The following is a 17,298-nucleotide window of genomic DNA, read 5'->3' on the forward strand; positions in this document are numbered from 1 at the left end:
CTCCATACAGCAAAGTATGAAAAACTTTATTAGCGCCGGAAAAGGCAAAATAAAAAATATATATTTTTGTACAGGAGGTTTTAATTTTTGTAAATGTATGAAAACATTATGAAACCTATACAAATTTGGTATCCCCATAATCTCAACGACCCAAAGAATAAAGTAGACATGTCATTTGTGGTGCACAGTGAAAGCTGTAAAATCCAAGCCAACAAGAAAACGGCGCAAATGCGTTTTTTCACCATTTTCACTGCATTTGGAATTTTTTCCTGCTTCCCAGTACACGGAATGGAATATTAAATACCGTCACTATGAAGTGCAATTGTAACGCGGAAAAAAAGCCGTCACAGAGCTCTGTACATGGAAAAATAAAAAAAGTTATAGATTTTTGAAGGTGGGGAGTGAAAAATAGGAATGAAAAAACAAAAAAAGGCCAGATCGTTAGGGGTTAAGGACTACGTTTAATTTCAACATAAGAATATTTTAAAACGATTTGTATCTGAAGAGCAAACTGATTAACCAACAATGGAAAGAATAAAACTAACAGTTATTCATTTTACTTGGCATTTATAACTGTATTTATTTAGATGAGAGGCGTCTATAAACCCCATGTGCAATGAACCAGGGAAGACGCCAGGTGTCATAATGCAATGTACATTATTGCTAAATGACCTCTAAGTGAAAGTTATTGAACCATAATTATTCTTCTCCTCAGTTTCAATCTCATTCCTTCAAGTCATAAAGTAGGTTTCGTGTGGAGGTTCCCTTATGTTTCATTTCTGATGAGAAGGGACGGATGCAAATTTCTTGGAGCTGATAAATTTGCTTCACTGGCTCAGAGGCTCTGAAAGAAAGGTCAATCTCATAAGTTGTGTACAAGGCAGAGGGAACTCTTAAAAACCCACTGCCACATTACATAATGGAAGGCATCAATTTAGCTGTGTTGGCAAAATAACCGGTGTGACTGTGCTAAAAATATTAGCAGATCAAATTTGTTGGCTTACACACTGAAAATAGAAGACTATAATACAGAAAACAGGAAGCGCCATAGAGCTGCCAAGTGTGGAATAGAGGAATAATAAAGACGCTATCCGTACGTTATTTATAACGCTGCATTATAAAAATCTGGTGTACACAAAATAGATCAAATCTGCATAGTCATCAATGGTCGTTCACTTATAATCAATGGATGTGTCAAAGCTCTCGCCGTACAGCAATATTTCTTTATTCATGGTGGGGGATGGTGATCTCTCCATGGTACGGGCACCAGCAATACCAATCATATTCAGCTCAATGGAAAGATTTAGTTGCAAGCTGAACAGCACCACTACTCCTTCAAATAAATACTAATAAGATACCAATAAATTTTGGAGACAATTAGGGGACATTGAATAAATTATCAAGTGTGAATATACCAGCGGAGAGTTAGACTGGATTCACTCCTCGTTCTTTACATAAATTGTAAGGATTCCCTTACGGTGTATGGTACATGCTTGCTTATACTGTGTCCCTGATACATTACCCATTTGTGGATGCAGGGGGAGTAGTGAACAGTAATTCACTAGGCAGCAGCAGCCAGTAATTGGCTGCTGCTGATGTTAAGGGTGTTTCCCCAGTGAATTCACAGTCCTTTTATGAACAGTGACACCACTGGGATCCTTCGTCTTGCTAAGCAACATATACACTCAGGGTAGGCCAGGGAGAGATGCAGTACTGGTGCATCCGCCTCCTCCATGGACTCCACTGATTGATCATCAGGAGGCAGCAAGGTGGAAAGACATAGCCTCATCTTTACACAGTATACAACCGCTACTGGCCAGACAGAGGCACAACTTATGCCTCTGTATGTCAACATCCTCTATGGGTATGCTGAACATATTCGCTGGGTGCTTTCCTGCCATATACACTCAGCGTATGTTATGTGAACCCAACCTTAGACTCTGCAGTCTATATAGTATAGAACCATGAAGTCCTTCTTTAGACCAGTTATATATTCTAGTAAAATAGTTTCTAGTTTCTACGGCATGAAATAAATTTTCTGGCTCCCAGGTTTGGTCACGCCCTTTTTTAGACAAGTCTGAAAATGGTCTTAAACCCTCAATAACTGTGATGCAAATTATGCTAGAATTCTGGCATAGACAAACTGATAAATCTACCCCAATGTGTGTGTTCAAGTCTTTCAAAAAGAAGTTTATCATAAAATGTATTTTTGAAAGTCATTTAGATACAATGTTTGAGAAGAATTAATAAATACTAGTTACTATAGAAACAGATAAATGCAACCTTGTCGCAGTAGCGTTGACAGCGTTGATGGAATGTGGGAAATGCGGAGCACATTCTAACGTATAGGCTGACCTCCTATTCGTCACATGCCAATTGATTGTTTCTAAGGTGTTGATCACCGGTTCTACACAATGAAATGTTCTAATCTTTTATCTCCTCTCTAGGTCATGGCAGTTTCCTTAACTATTATAACCACAAATCTGGTGGTAACTACCCCACCTGCCACCCTTATGATCACAGTTTTAGTAATAATATATGTGTGTACAGTATCTACATATCTATATATCTATACATATACCATAGATTCACATAATTATATAATAAATATATATTACTGCATGTAGAGAATGTATGGATCAGCAGGGTGCACGGTCATCCTTTGGGAGGATAGGACCCTCAAGCTCATGATCAGTGCGTGCCCCATTGGTTGGACTCGCAATGATTGACAAATTATTTGATTACGTGAAAGGAGAACACTGAATGGAGGGGCAACCCCTTTAATCATGCACTCTACATCTTTATTGCAATTTGTATTGGTTTCAGTTATCTGTCTAAGCCTTTTTACAAACTTCTTAACCCTTTTAGAAGTGCACAGTGCTTAACATAGCCAAAATTGGGCGCCAAAAAACACCTAGTGCCAAAAATAATAAATGCCCCCCAATTTGTTGGGGATAAAGATTACCATATTAACGGGATTTTTCCATTAACATCTATCACTTACCTAATTGCTATGGGTATGACAACCGAACAGAGGAAATTCACCTTGCTGCCTTGTGATACCAACTTGTTCCAATGAAGACAATGGACTAATGGACAAGTTTTCATCTTGCATTCTATTTATTAATATGGGACTTCTGGCATGTGGTCAGCGGACAAATTGATGTCAACAGTCAGCATTATAGGGCTGCTAAGGGGGACCTTTAAGGGACAAACTGTAAAAATAAAAAGTAAAAGAATAAAAAAAATACCCCAACAGTTTATTCTCTACCATATCTCCTGCACTGACACCGCAACTGTAAACTAAACATTTAACGGGAACCTAGCTTCAGATAGTGATAGATAACAGCCCAATCCTAAAGACTTTTACCATGTGTAACCCATTTATTTTAGCCTTTGACCCCCTTTTGGCTCCAATGTACTATGAACCCCTGTGACCCCCACCTCTTTTTTACTTCAGTCCCAGCTCCCTTTACTCCAATAGCCCATTAAATTCCATGTCCACACTGCTATATACTATAATTTCCGTAAGGTCCAATTCCTATACATTATGACAATCCTCTGTTTCCTCTCACCACCTCCAAAAAAGAACAATCAACTCTTTGCAAGAGTTGAAGTTGACGAAAGTTTTTAAGCTCTGTGTTCTGATTTCTACATACTATGACTCCGTGGACTGTTTGTCCTGTAGTTTATCACTTACCGTATTTTTGGACTATAAGGCGCACCGGATTATAAGGCGCACCATCAATAAATGCCTGCCAAAACATCTAGGTTCATATATAAGGCATATCGGTTTATAAGGCGCACCTGATTATAAAGATGTATGACCAGCAGGTGGCATACCTGTGCAAAGTTCAAGGCAGCCGTTGTCTGTAAGTATGGTTCATATATAAAGCGCACTGTACCATACCTCCCAACTTTTGGACAAGAGAAAGAGGGACAAAAGCCCCTCCCCCTTTTTCTAAACCACGCCCATTGTCCCACCCACCCACAAGCATAGTATAATATCAACCTTGACGGTCCCCACATAGTAAAGTGCCCCTTACTTTGGCCACCCCCCCAACCCCATGGACCCGTACAATATCCCATAAAGCAAATCTGCAAAGCAGATAATATCCCATAAAGCAATCCTGTAGCCTCCTGTCCTCCAGCCTCGTCCTGTAGCCTCCAGTCCTCCAGCCTCGTCCTGTAGCCTCCTGTCCTCCAGCCTCCTCCTGTAGCCTCCTGTCCTCCAGCCTCCTCCTGTAGCCTCCTGTCCTCCAGCCTCCTCCTGTAGCCCCCTGTCCTCCAGCCTCCTCCTGTAGCCTCCTGTCCTCCAGCCTCCTCCTGTAGCCCCCTGTCCTCCAGCCTCCTCCTGTAGCCCCCTGTCCTCCAGCCTCCTCCTGTAGCCTCCTGTCCTCCAGCCTCCTCCTGTAGCCTCCTGTCCTCCAGCCTCCTCCTGTAGCCCCCTGTCCTCCAGCCTCCTCCTGTAGCCTCCTGTCCTCCAGCCTCCTCCTGTAGCCTCCTGTCCTCCAGCCTCCTCCTGTAGCCTCCAGCTTCCTCCTTCAGCATCCTCCACCTGTCCTACATTCCCAAAGTCCCCTCTAGAATCCTCCTGTCCTCCGACCTCCCCCTCAAGCATCCTCCTGTCCTCCCCCTCAAGCCCCCTGTCCTCCAGCCTCCTCCTGTAGCCTCCTGTCCTCCAGCCTCCTCCTTCAGCATCCTCCACCTGTCCTCCAGTCCCACAGTCCCCTCTAGAATCCTCCTGTCCTCCGACCTCCCCCTCAAGCATCCTCCTGTCCCCCAGCCTCCTCCTCCTGTCCCCCAGCCTCCTCCTCCTGTCCCGCAGCAGCCTCCACCTGTCCCCCAGCCTCCTCCTCCTGCCCTTTAGCCTCCTTCTGTCCGCCAGCCTACTCAAGCATCCTCCTGTCCTCAGCCTCCACCTGTCCTCCAGCATCCTCCTCCTGTCCCCAGCCTCCTCCTCCTGTCCCCAGCCTCCTCCTCCTGTCCTCCAGCATCCTCCTCCTGTCCCGCAGCAGCCTCCTCCTGTCCCCCTGCAGCCTCCTCCTGTCCCCCTGCAGCCTCCTCCTGCCCACCAGCAGCCTCCTCCTGCACACCAGCAGCCTCCTCCTGCCCACCAGCAGCCTCCTCCTGTCCTCCTGTAGCTTCCAGCCCCCCCTGTCCTGCTCCTGTGCCCCAGCCCTCCCTGTCCTCCTGTAGCCTCCAGCCCCCCCCCTGTCCTCCTGTAGCCTCCAGCCCCTCCTGTCCTTTAGCCTCCTCCTCCTGTCCCCTAGCCTCCTCCTCCTGTCCCCCAGCCTCCTCCTCCTGTCCCCCAGCCTCCTCCTCCTGTCCCGCAGCAGCCTCCACCTGTCCCTCAGCCTCCTCCTCCTGCCCTTTAGCCTCCTTCTGTCCCCCAGCCTACTCAAGCATTCTCCTGTCCCCAGCCTCCTCCTGTCCTCCAGCATCCTCCTCCTGTCCTCCGGCATCCTCCTCCTGTCCTCCGGCATCCTCCTCCTGTCCTCCGGCATCCTCCTCCTGTCCTTCAACAGCCTCCTCCTGTCCCCCAGCCTCCTCCTCCTGTCCCCCAGCCTCCTCCTCCTGTCCCGCAGCAGCCTCCACCTGTCCCTCAGCCTCCTGTCCTGCCCTTTAGCCTCCTTCTGTCCCCCAGCCTACTCAAGCATTCTCCTGTCCTCAGCCTCCACCTGTCCTCCAGCATCCTCCTCCTGTCCCCAGCCTCCTTCTGTCCTCCAGCATCCTCCTCCTGTCCCCAGCCTCCTCCTGTCCTCCAGCATCCTCCTCCTATCCCCAACCTCCTCCTGTCCTCCAGCATCCTCCTCCTGTCCTCTAGCATCCTCCTCCTGTCCTCTAGCATCCTCCTCCTGTCCTCCGGCATCCTCCTCCTGTCCTCCGGCATCCTACTCCTGTCCTGCAACAGCCTCCTCCTGTCCCCCAGCAGCCTCCTCCTGTCCCCCAGCAGCCTCCTCCTGCCCACCAGCAGCCTCCTCCTGTAGCTTCCAGCCCCCCCTGTCCTGCTCCTGTGCCCCAGCCCTCCCTGTCCTCCTGTAGCATCCAGCCCCCCCTGTCCTCCGGTAGCCTCCTGTCCTCCAGCCTTCTCCTTCTTCATCCTCCACCTGTCCTCCAGTCCCACAGTCCCCTCCAGAATCATCCTGTCCTCTAACCTCCCCCTCAATCATCCTCCTGTCCGTCAGTCTCCTCCTCCTGTCCCCCAGCCTCCTCCTGTAGCCCCCTGTCCTCCAGCCTCCTCCTGTAGCCCCCTGTCCCCAGCCTCCTCCTCCTGTCCTCCAGCATCCTCCTCCTGTCCCCCAGCAGCCTCCTCCTGTCCCGCAGCAGCCTCCTCTTGTTCCCCAGCAGCCTCCTCCTGTCCCCCACGAGCCTCCTCCTGCCCACCAGCACCCTCCTCCTGTCCTCCTGTAGCCTCCAGCCCCCCCTGTCCTGCTCCTGTAGCCTCCAGCCCCCCCATGTCCTGCTCCTGTAGCCTCCAGCCCCCCCTGTCCTCCTGTAGCCTCCAGCCCCCCCCCGTCCTCCTGTAGCTTCCAGCACCCCCTTTCCTCCTCCAGTAGCCTCCAGCCCCCCCTGTAGCCTCCAGCACCCCCCTGTCCTCTTCCTGTGCCCCAGGTCCCCCTTTCCTCCTCCTGTAGCCTCCAACCCCCCCTCCCCCCCCCGTAGCCTCCAGCACCCCCCTGTCCTCTTACTGTGCCCCAGCCCCCCTTTCCTCCTCCAGTAGCCTTCAGCCCCCCCTGTAGCCTTCAGCACCCCCCTGTCCTCCTCCTGTGCCCCAGCCCCCCTGTCCTTTCTGTAGCCTCCATCCTCCTCCTGGCTCCTCTCCCTGTGGCCCCCCTGTCCCCTCAGTCTCTTACCTTATGTCATTCCATCTTCTCCCCTGGATGCGCGGAGGGGGCGTGGCCAGCCGGGGGCGGAGCTCGCTCCTCACATGATTGGTGCAGACATCATGTGAGGAGGGAGCAGGGGCTGGTCCCGCCTCCTACCAGCCCCCATGCCTTGGCTGCTCTGCAGGCTGGAGGAGGCGGGACAAAGCGGAAAAAGTGGGCGGGGCCCGGGACATTCTCTCCCCTTTCCGTGGCAGCGTGACAGAGCCCATAAAACGGGACTGTCACGCTGAAAGCGGGACGGTTGGGAGGTATGCACTGTACTATAAGGCGCACCTTTGATTTCTGGGAAAATCAAAGGATTTTTTTGTGCGCCTTATAGTCCGAAAAATACGGTACTATCTGTCCATGGTGGTAATATGGCAAAGGATGAGATTAAAACAATTTTTCAAAAATGAAATATAAATATATTTTTCTACTCCTTAGAACACCCCTCTGTAAGTGGATGTACTGGGCCCAGGCACTCAAATGCCTAATGGTAAATACAGCCCTGGTCACTGGGCTCTCAGATTAGAGACTGTTATCTATATCCAATGATCCTGCTGAGACTTGTGCATATACCTAATGTAAATGGCCACCACTACTCCCTGATGATCATTTTTTTGCTTGACACAATTACCAACTTGCAGCCCTACTAGATAAGTCCCTATAGCGTAACTTCCTGTAGAAGTCACAAATCCGTTTTGAGACCTGTTTTTTTTAATAATGTTATTTTGATTAATTTCCAATTTATTAATTAATCAGAGTAAACCAGAGAAAATTTGGAAAAACATAACTCTGTTCTCTCAAGAATACTCGATAGGATAATGTATCATTTACCTTTTAAATAAAGATATGTATAAGCAAATGGTTTATGCCACCTAGTGGGCGAGTGGAGAATGTTTTTTGTTAGTAAATGGATAAACTGTATAGCATTTACTTATTGTATACCTTGCTGGGGCTTTATTGGATTAACAATACAGTATTTTGGCTTAAATGTGTAGAATGCTAGTGAATAGGAGTCATGCAATAGTAACTGGAAATTCTCTATTAAAGAGCACATTTTATTTTTCTGTTAATTGCTTGAGCAAGAAACAAAAGACAGAAGTCAGTCTTTGTGGTTTAGTGAGTCAGATTGCTTTTTCCCCATGGTAGGTTTTTGGTAATCAGTGTTCAATACTTAGCTATTGTTGCCAATTGACAGTGTGCGAATGAAAGCTGCCAGTTTCGTGGAATAATACAAGCAGTTAAGATTTCGTGTCAATATGCCTTCTGAATTTCTTGGCAAATGAGATAGAGCTGCGACTCCTATTTATCCTAGATATAGTTCTGTATGACTCAACTGAACAGCGCTGACCAGTCTGTTCTGTTTAACCCCTGCAGAATTTGGCCTGTTTGGGCATTCAATGGCTTGTCTAATTCCCAATAATGGACTTCTATCACCAGTATGAAAGACTATGCAAATGAGCCTATTAAGCCTATGGAGCCTGGAGCCCCTCAGGCTCATTTGCATACAGTTCTTCATCCTGGTGGTAGATGCCCTTTAAAAAAAAAAAAACACTAAATATCTGACACTGGAGTAAATTTAGCAGCAAATCTGCAACATCTGCAACACAGATGTGGGTATGAGCCCTAAGCAAACCTTACAGTTACTTTTCAATGCAACCTACAGCACAGCTACAAGAGAAGGAAAACATCGAACAATGCCCCAGTTTTGTTGGGAAAACAGATGAGGATCACAGTCCGACAATCCAACAACCCCCTTTACTCTTACTGTACATTAGGTTATTTGGTTTTGATGTTCATGAAAGTTAAATCCATTGTAACACATGAGACAGCAACATATAAAGTGTAAACATATATTTTATTTAAAAAAAAAAAGAACAATAACGTAGTAAAAAAAGTATGTATGATAAATTTCTTTGGCACATGAGAGTACTGTAAAATGGGAGCAGTCAGCAGGATATAAATAAATGATGCAATATTTCAATTGAAATAGCCCCATAAACTCGCATTTAGGATCACAATGAAATACATACACGGTCCTCCAAGGCCCTGTAGTTTGACTTCCAAGCTGCAGTTGAAGCCAAATGAAAATAAATACATAATTCATATAATGGAGCCTTGTTAAAAGCAACAGCTCTGCAGTGGTGATTATTCTGGGAAGTGCTTATGAGACCATGGAGGCCCTAAATTCTTTGTGGGGCCAATTGTATTATGTTTTACTTACAAAAACAATTTGTGCATGATGCTGTAACAAAATCACATCCCCACCGAATGGAACCACTAAGATGAGAGGCTTTCTACCTATGAATTTATGCATTTGAAGCTGAAGCAAATCTCCTTGTCCTGAATTCACATAGACTCAGGGGCAATTTGGTAATTCAGTGGCTACAAGTACAGTTAAGCGTCAAATCTACCCTAATGCACAGATCTGCTCGTCTGGCAGTCGAAAGTTTATTGCTTCTTGTTCTGCCGTAGCTTTAAACTGTATTGTTTTCCTGAGGATGCAGATACAGTTTACAACATGTGGGGAGGGATCAAAAACACAGAACACCCTAGTACAGTATGTCAAAACAGTGTCAGTCAGTGTTGGACAGAATTTGTAAAACCATAACACCACTGGTAATACCCAATAATCAATTTATGCTCATAGTAATAAAAGATGTCATGAGAGGTAAGAGAGCCTCCTTAAAAGGGTATTCACAATATAATTAATCTGCCATACATTGGGGCACATGCATCATAGTTTTTCAGCTGCCACTTTTCCAAGTTTCCTGAAGTCGTCCTACTTAATCATTGCAATGTATCTTAAAGGAAACCTACCACTCCTGATGGTAGGTATGAGATGTAAACACCGGGCACCAGCTCAGGGTGAGCTGGTGCCGGAGCTTACCTTAGCGAGTGTTTTAAACCGCTATATCGCGGTTTAAACACATTTTGATTTACCTCTCCGAGGTAGCTTCGGCGCTGCGCGCGGCCGTGCGCGCGCGCGCCTCCATACGGAGTGCCGGAGGCGTCACGCGCGCATGGCCGCGCGCAGCGCCGAAGCTACCTCGGAGAGGTAAATCAAAATGAAGTGATAGGTTTCCTTTAAGTTTTTTCCCTTTGTGATACAAGGGATGAGTTGCCTGTTTAGTGTCACTTTTGCCACATTTTGTGGGTAATCCCCTTACAGTGTCACCCACATCATACTTACCCTTGTAAAGTTTGGCCTGCTGTCAGGTTGAAATGCAAATCATATAAAGCTACTTTCAGGAGTTAAAAGGGTATTCGCATTTCAGCAAATGAATGTTATTACTTGTATTATAAAAAGTTATACAAGTTTCCAATATACATTCTATATCAATTCCTCACAGTTTGCTAAATCTCTGAAAGCTTCTATGTTACTTCCAGTGGACAGAAATCTGACCATGGTCACACAGGTGCACAGTTCGTTAGTATCATAGAGAGTAATCAGAGGTGTGTGATATAACGAGCTGTGCACTTGTGTGACCATGGTCAGATTTCTGTAGACTGGAAGTAACATAGAAGCTTTCCATAGAATGACAGCAAGCAGAGATCTAGAAAACCGTGAGGAATTTATACAGAAAGTATATTGGAAAATTGTATAACTTTTATAAGATCTAACTTGTCCTCTTAATGAAAGCATGCCTCCTCGGTGAACACACTTCTACAACACTGGTTGTAGTGACATGCTAAGAACATCCTCAGCTCATCCATCCAGTGACACGGGAGTGGTGTTCACGGAGGAGGCATTCTTTTCATAACTATCCAAGTGCGTATACTAATGGCCATAGGTTAGCTCTCAGCCTCCTGACCGACTGAAATTTCTTCAGTACACAGGACATCACTGGAAGTCCTGGAAGCGGCTGCTTGATTTATGTTAATTGTATACATGAATGACAGGAATTACTAGAAATGACAGTTATTACATACAATGATTGGTATACCAGAATCCTAATTAAGGCTGTTACTTTTTACATTGCTCGGATTCTAGTAACTCTATTATAGTAGACCATTTTATAGATCTCACAAAGCCATTTTGTGTTCTGTGCAGGTTCAGAAATGTCTGCAGCCTTTATTTCTGACCCAAAAGAAGCTGGAAGCCGTGAGGGACCTCATGGCAATCAACATGGAAAGAGGCCTGAAAGCAGAACCAGACCGTCCCTCATCACTGAAAATGCTTCCAACATTTGTTCGCTCAACTCCAAATGGCACTGGTATGTACCTCTCATATGTGTAGTTTTGGCAGGTTTTATTAATATACAGTAATTCTTCAGTATAAGGACTAAACGAAGACTGTGTTTTTTTTTTTAACGCACTTGTGGTTTTGCGCCTAAAACACTGTCTAAAAAGCCCTGCACCACAGTTATCAAGGCTTTTCAAGACCATTTTTTGGCAGTTTTACGACTTCTTTGAATAAGGGGCGTGACCTTTTAGAAAGTGGGCATGGCCTCACGAGAAAGGGGCGTGTCTTACAGGAATTTGGTTGTGCGCCCAAAATACTGGCGCACAGTTTAGATCAACTAAAAATTGGTCTAAATTAGAAACGGACAGTCGTATCCTGCACCAGGATTCATCATCACAGTGATAAATCTGGCGCAGCAAAAGACTGGTGTTTTCCAGCTAGAAACTGGTGGGACCTGAGACACATTGTTAAATCCCCACCTGTGCCGGGGCAGAACCGCAAGCATCATAACTTGCTTCCCTGTGGAACAACATTGCCAAAATAATCATGTTGTCCAGAGATTTTGGAGCAGTTCTTTGCATCATATATAACTATTATGTTATGTCCCCTCCAGTTAATAGTTGTAAGATATAATCAGCAGATTTTGTAAATGGTAATGTTAATTTGGAGGTGTGTAGCTTCAATGTAGTAAATCTCAGGGTATCCATGAATTAGAAATGAAAATTTATGCCAGCCGGTAGCTGGTGTAGATTGCGAGTTTGACTTGTGGCAAATTATAATACTGGGTATAATATCTCACAACAACTTTTTATGACAGTGATTAGAGTATTGAAAAACCTTCAAAAAACTGCACATTTTCTTATAAACCGAGGATACAATCCAGAAAAATATGCAATTGCCCATAGATCTCTGCATGATAAACAAAAACAACTTTTGACTTGACCTTTTGGGACTAAAGATGTTGTATAGGGTTAGCCAGATGGGAGGCATTTGAGTAAATAAGACTTTGGGCATACAGCATTGCAGATGCAGACCGTGGTTTCGTGATAATCTTCAAATTATCTGGAATGAGTCCCAGATCCCTCTGTCTTTCTGGGATCCTTTCCAGATACTCCAAATAAAAATATGAAATGTACATCGGGTATTGGTGTTTATAAAATTAAAAAGAAAGTATAGAATATGGGACAGACCTGTTTATTTATGGATGACAAACATAGGGCTACTATATGTTCATGTTATACCATTAACAGACAGCAAAGTGACTAATTCACAGTGATGTACAGTGACATAATAGACGATGCAACCAAGCACATGGGGGGCAACCATTGATTTTTCTGGCACAGAGTGTGTGTTTTTGGTGCACAAATCATGTGGTAAATTAGACTTGGATATTAGATTTTGAAGCAAGGCTTTACTGAATTGGTGCTCAACCAAAACAGGTCTGAACTAACGTCACATTCATGAAGGTAAAATAGAACTCCCTAAACTAGCTTTCTGCAGCTCTAAGTGTGCAACAAAAATTGGGCCATAAAAAGTGTCGGACAACTAGAAGTGCAGGAAACGTGGAATTTCAGGGCTATGCCCAATTTGTGTGCCCAAAACATGAGGCTTGAGTGTCGGAAATGGACCAGTATTGTGGCTTCATAAATATGGTGCACAAGGTGCGGCAAGGAAAGAAAAAATCTGCCAAAAAACTGGCAAAAAGACAACAATAAATGCCACCCATCGTATTCACATGTTGAAAAAAACCTAGGCAAAATGATATTTGCCTTTGAACCTGCTGCATGTCAATCTCTGATGCAGATTTAGCCATCATGAACACTAATGAACACCATGTGCTATCTATTGATTCAACAAAAAACAAACAAACAAAATTTCTGGTTGCGTCTATACGTTCAGTTTTTTTTAGATGCATTTTTCATGGCCAAACCTGGAATGGAGTAAAAGTAGGAGTAGAACCTTTAACCCCTTACCAACGTGTGATGCATCTGTACGTCACACGTTGACTACGGGTGCTTGGAGAGGACTCATGGGCTGAGTCCTCTCCATAGCTAGAAAGTGTTTGCTGCATATTGCTGAAAACACTTACCGGTAACACAATCAGTGCTAGGGTGTTGACTCAAGGCTGTCATGTTTTAGGATATCTATTGCAATGTTTGATTTGCAAATTGCAATAGATGATGTGAAAAATCTGCATATACAGTACTGCCATACTGTAGTATGACAGTATATGGTAGGATCAATCAGACAACCTAGGGTTAAAGTACCCTAGGGGGTCTGAAAAACAGTAAAAAATAATAATAAAAAAAGCCAAAAAAAAAAATAATAACAAAAAAACCTAAAAATTCTAATCATCCCACTTTCCCTATATCTGCTATAAATATAAATAAACAGTAAAAATCATAAACATGTTAGGTATCGCTGCATCCCATAATGTCTATCAAAATATAATAACGTTTTTCCTGGTTTTTAACCCTGTAACGGCAAAAAATTCAATAAAAAGGCAGTACAGTCCTAAAAATGGTAGCATTGTCAGTGTCAAAAAAATGACACCACCCACAGCTCCGGACACCAAAGTATGAAAAAGTTATTAGCACTAGAACATGTCAAAATTAAGAATTTTTTTTTGGACAGGTAGTTTTAATTTTTGTAAAAGTATGAAAACATTATAAAACCTATATAAATTTGGTATCCCTGTGATCGCACCGACCCAAAGAATGAAGTAGACATGTCACTTGGGGCGCACAGTGAAATCCGTAAAATCCAAGCCCACAAGAAACCGTGCATATGCATTTTTTCACCAATTTCCCTGCATTCCGATTTTTTTCCGCTTCCCACTACAGGGCATGGGAGATTAAATACTATCACTATGAAGTTCAATTTGTTACACAGAAAACATACAGCTCCTTACATGCAAAATAAAAAAGTTATGGATTTTTTAAGGTGGGGAGTGAAAAATATAAACACATATGTTAACAAAGCATTAACAAATGAATGTGTTAACATTGCATTGTCGCAAGCGTTTTGTCAACACAATGTTGACAACAATGTAATTAGGCAAATCTTCTCTTCAGCTGTTTGAAAACGCATGCATTAAACGCAAACAAAACGCAATGTGTGATCGCAGCCTCAGGCTGTGCTTTACTCATTCTGGTTGAATTGCGTTTTGAAAGGATGAGGGTGATCTCACACGTTTTTTTTAAATGATCCGGTTTTACCAATTATCTTAATAAAAACAGGTCAAAAACGGATGTGTTTTCAAAAACCGTGTTTTTTGCATTTTTTAACGGGCTGCTTAAAAACAGCCCAAAAACTGGTTCAAAACACCATATGTCACACATGGTGTTTTTTGATGGACTGCTTAAAAACGGGCCAAAGGCTGGCACCACACGTAGCGCTTTGTCTGCGCTTGCAAAGTCAGTTCTATGGAAACGCCTGCGATCGGGAACGAGCCGCCGGTGTTTTGCGTTGGGCACAACTTTGTCTGCGTTTGCGTTTGCAAGCGTAGACAAAGTGCTACGTGTGGCGCCAGCCAAAGGGTGATGGTAAACGCAATCGTTTTTGACAGATTTGACCAATAATCCGGTTATTATTACCCCCCTCAGGCTGGTGCCACACGTAGCGCTTTGTCTGTGCTTTCAAACGCGTTAATTTAACGCAAAACACCTGAGGGCGCGTTCACACGTTGCGTTTTGACCTGCGTTTTCATTGCGTTTGAAACGCATATACAACAGCTGAGGAGAGGTGATTTGCCTAATTTCATCACTGTTAACGCATGCGTTATCAAAACGCATCGTAAACGCGATGTTAACGCATGCGTTAACAAAGCGTTAACGCATGCGTTTTGTTAACGCATGCGTTAACATTGCGTTTACAAACGTAAACGGTAATGTAATTAGGCAAATTACCTCACATCAGCTGTTGTATATGCGTTCCAAACGCAATGAAAACGCAACCAAAACGCAACGTGTGAACGCGCCCTGAGGCTCGTTCCCGATCGCAGGCGTTTTCAAGGCTTGGCCCGGTGGGCACAGCTTTGTCTGCGTTTGCGTTTGCAGACGCGCAGACAAAGCGCTACGTGTGTCATCACCCTCAGGGCGCGTTCACACGTTGCGTTTTGACCTGCGTTTTCATTGCGTTTGAAACGCATATAAAACAGCTGAGGAGAGGTGATTTGCCTAATTACATCACTGTTAACATTTCTGTTTACAAAACGCATCGTAAACGCAATGTTAACACATGCGTTAACATTGCGTTTACAAATGTAAACGGTAATGTAATTAGGCAAATCACCTCTCTTCAGCTGTTGTATATGCGTTTCAAACACAATGAAAACGCGACCAAAACGTAACGTGTGAACGCGCCCTCAGGCCTGTGGCATAAGTTGCTTTTTTAACCTGTTTTTGGGCCGTTTTTAAGCAGTCCTTTAAAAAACGCATGCGTTAAAAACGCATTTGTTTTTGACTGGTTTTACCAATTATCTTAATAAAAACAGGTCAAAAATGGATGTGTTTTCAAAATGTGTTTTTTAACACGCTGCTTAAAAACGGCCCAAAAAACGGGTACAAAACGCCACATATGCCACTGCCTAAGGCCGGCGCCACACGTAGCGCTTTGTCAAACGCAAACGCAGACAAAGTCGCGCCCACCGGGGCGGGAACGAGCCGCCGGTGTTTTGCGTTAATTTAAACGCATGCGTTTTTGACCAGTTTGAATTAAGATAATTGGTCATACCTGTCAAAAACACATACGTTTTTTACGATCTGAAAATGAACTAAAAACAGCCCAAAAACGGCCTAAAAACGCCACGCGTGTCTTAACCCTTTTAGTGTTTGCGACTTTTGGATACTTTTTGCGACTACACTGAAAATAAATGCTGCATTTTTTAATATGTTTACTGATTTCTAAACAGAATCAACTACGCAATTGCACATTTTCTGATGGGTTGTGAATGGGATGGAGTGTCATTGCTTTAGTTTGGCAAACACAGAGTTAACCATTTAATAAGATTGAGTAATTAAATTGGGCTACACAGGAGCTGGTGTGGAGACAAGAGTCTGCTTCTTTTTGGTAAGGTTTTTATCAGTCATTACAGGGAAGTAAAACTTCTGTATAATATTTCTCCCGAATTTGTTTCTGAGCAACTCCCCAGGACATTAAGGAAATGGGGCAAGAAGTCTCCTTTCACTTCCCTGTTTCTCGGACTACGTATTGCGCTTTATTCAATAATGTGTGTAGTAATGGTCCAGTAATTCTTAGTACAATTGTACTTCTGCATATGGGTCTGAGAATAGCAATATGAGCCATGAATGTTCAGTAAATACGTGACTGTCCCAATTACTGAAAGAGCTAAAGGCCAGAGTCCTCATTGTAGTTCATGTTTTTGGGCTTACAAATTGTCCACTTCTTTCAGTTATATCTTCTATGCGTGTGGTCTCCAGTACTGATCTGGGCACATAACTTAAAAATGGCCCAAAAACGGGTTAGAAATGCTATGTGTGCCGCTGGCCTGAAGGTGCGTTCACAGGTTGCGCTTTGTTTGCGTTTTGAACTGCATTACAACAGCTGAGGAGAAGGGATTTTCCTAATTACATTACTGTTAACATTTGTGTTTACAACACACATTGTAAACGTGATGTTAACATGTGCGTTTTGTTAATGCATATGTTAACATAGCTTTAACAAATGTAAACAGCAATGTAATTCGGTGGGAATGAGTGTTATTCTGGCAAAAATATTGACTGAGGTCACATTCACATGTTGCATTTTTTAATGCAGTTTCTGATGCAGCCAAAACGCAATGGGAGGAGCTTTGCCAGAACGCATATATGCGTTTTCACTGAAATGTATTTGTTCTGGAATTAGCACCAGAGCACATGCAGATTCTGGTTATGTAGGCCTTATGTTTTGAAACCCATTTGCGGCGCATCCTATGAAAGCATGTGCGTAGTACTGGGGTTTAAGTTTCCACAAATTCAGTAATCTAAAAGATAAATGTAGAACATCAAAAAGATTTCAGGACTAAAATATGAAAAACCCATCCAAATGAATCTGTTTTCATACATTGCACTTGGATTGCCTTTTGAAAGCAATACAGTTGCATGTAGAAGAGTTACTCCCAAAGGCCGCGGTCACACGTACCGCTAGGCGTCTGTTCATACCGTGACGCTAGCATGTGCGTTCGGGCCGAGGACCAACCCTGTGCGCTAGCGTCGCGTTATGAACGGACGGCTAGAGGGT

The 17,298-nt window shown here is 44.1% G+C and overlaps 1 protein-coding gene across 2 annotated transcripts in view; it reads left to right on the forward strand.

Annotated features, from left to right (window-relative positions):
- Nucleotides 1-17,298, forward strand: part of HK3 (hexokinase 3) — a 66,315-nt gene that overhangs the window by 16,020 nt on the left and 32,997 nt on the right. The window contains exon 3 of one of the 2 annotated variants that reach the window (XM_072146243.1): nucleotides 10,927-11,089. In XM_072146243.1, the coding sequence (XP_072002344.1) occupies nucleotides 10,927-11,089 (163 nt within the window). Of the gene's footprint in view, nucleotides 1-10,926; nucleotides 11,090-16,039; nucleotides 16,129-17,298 lie in introns of those variants that run through there. The other variant, XM_072146244.1, reaches the window with a different exon arrangement.

The sequence above is a fragment of the Engystomops pustulosus genome, chromosome 4 (genome assembly GCF_040894005.1).
Source record: "Engystomops pustulosus chromosome 4, aEngPut4.maternal, whole genome shotgun sequence".
Taxonomy (NCBI): Eukaryota; Metazoa; Chordata; class Amphibia; order Anura; family Leptodactylidae; genus Engystomops; species Engystomops pustulosus.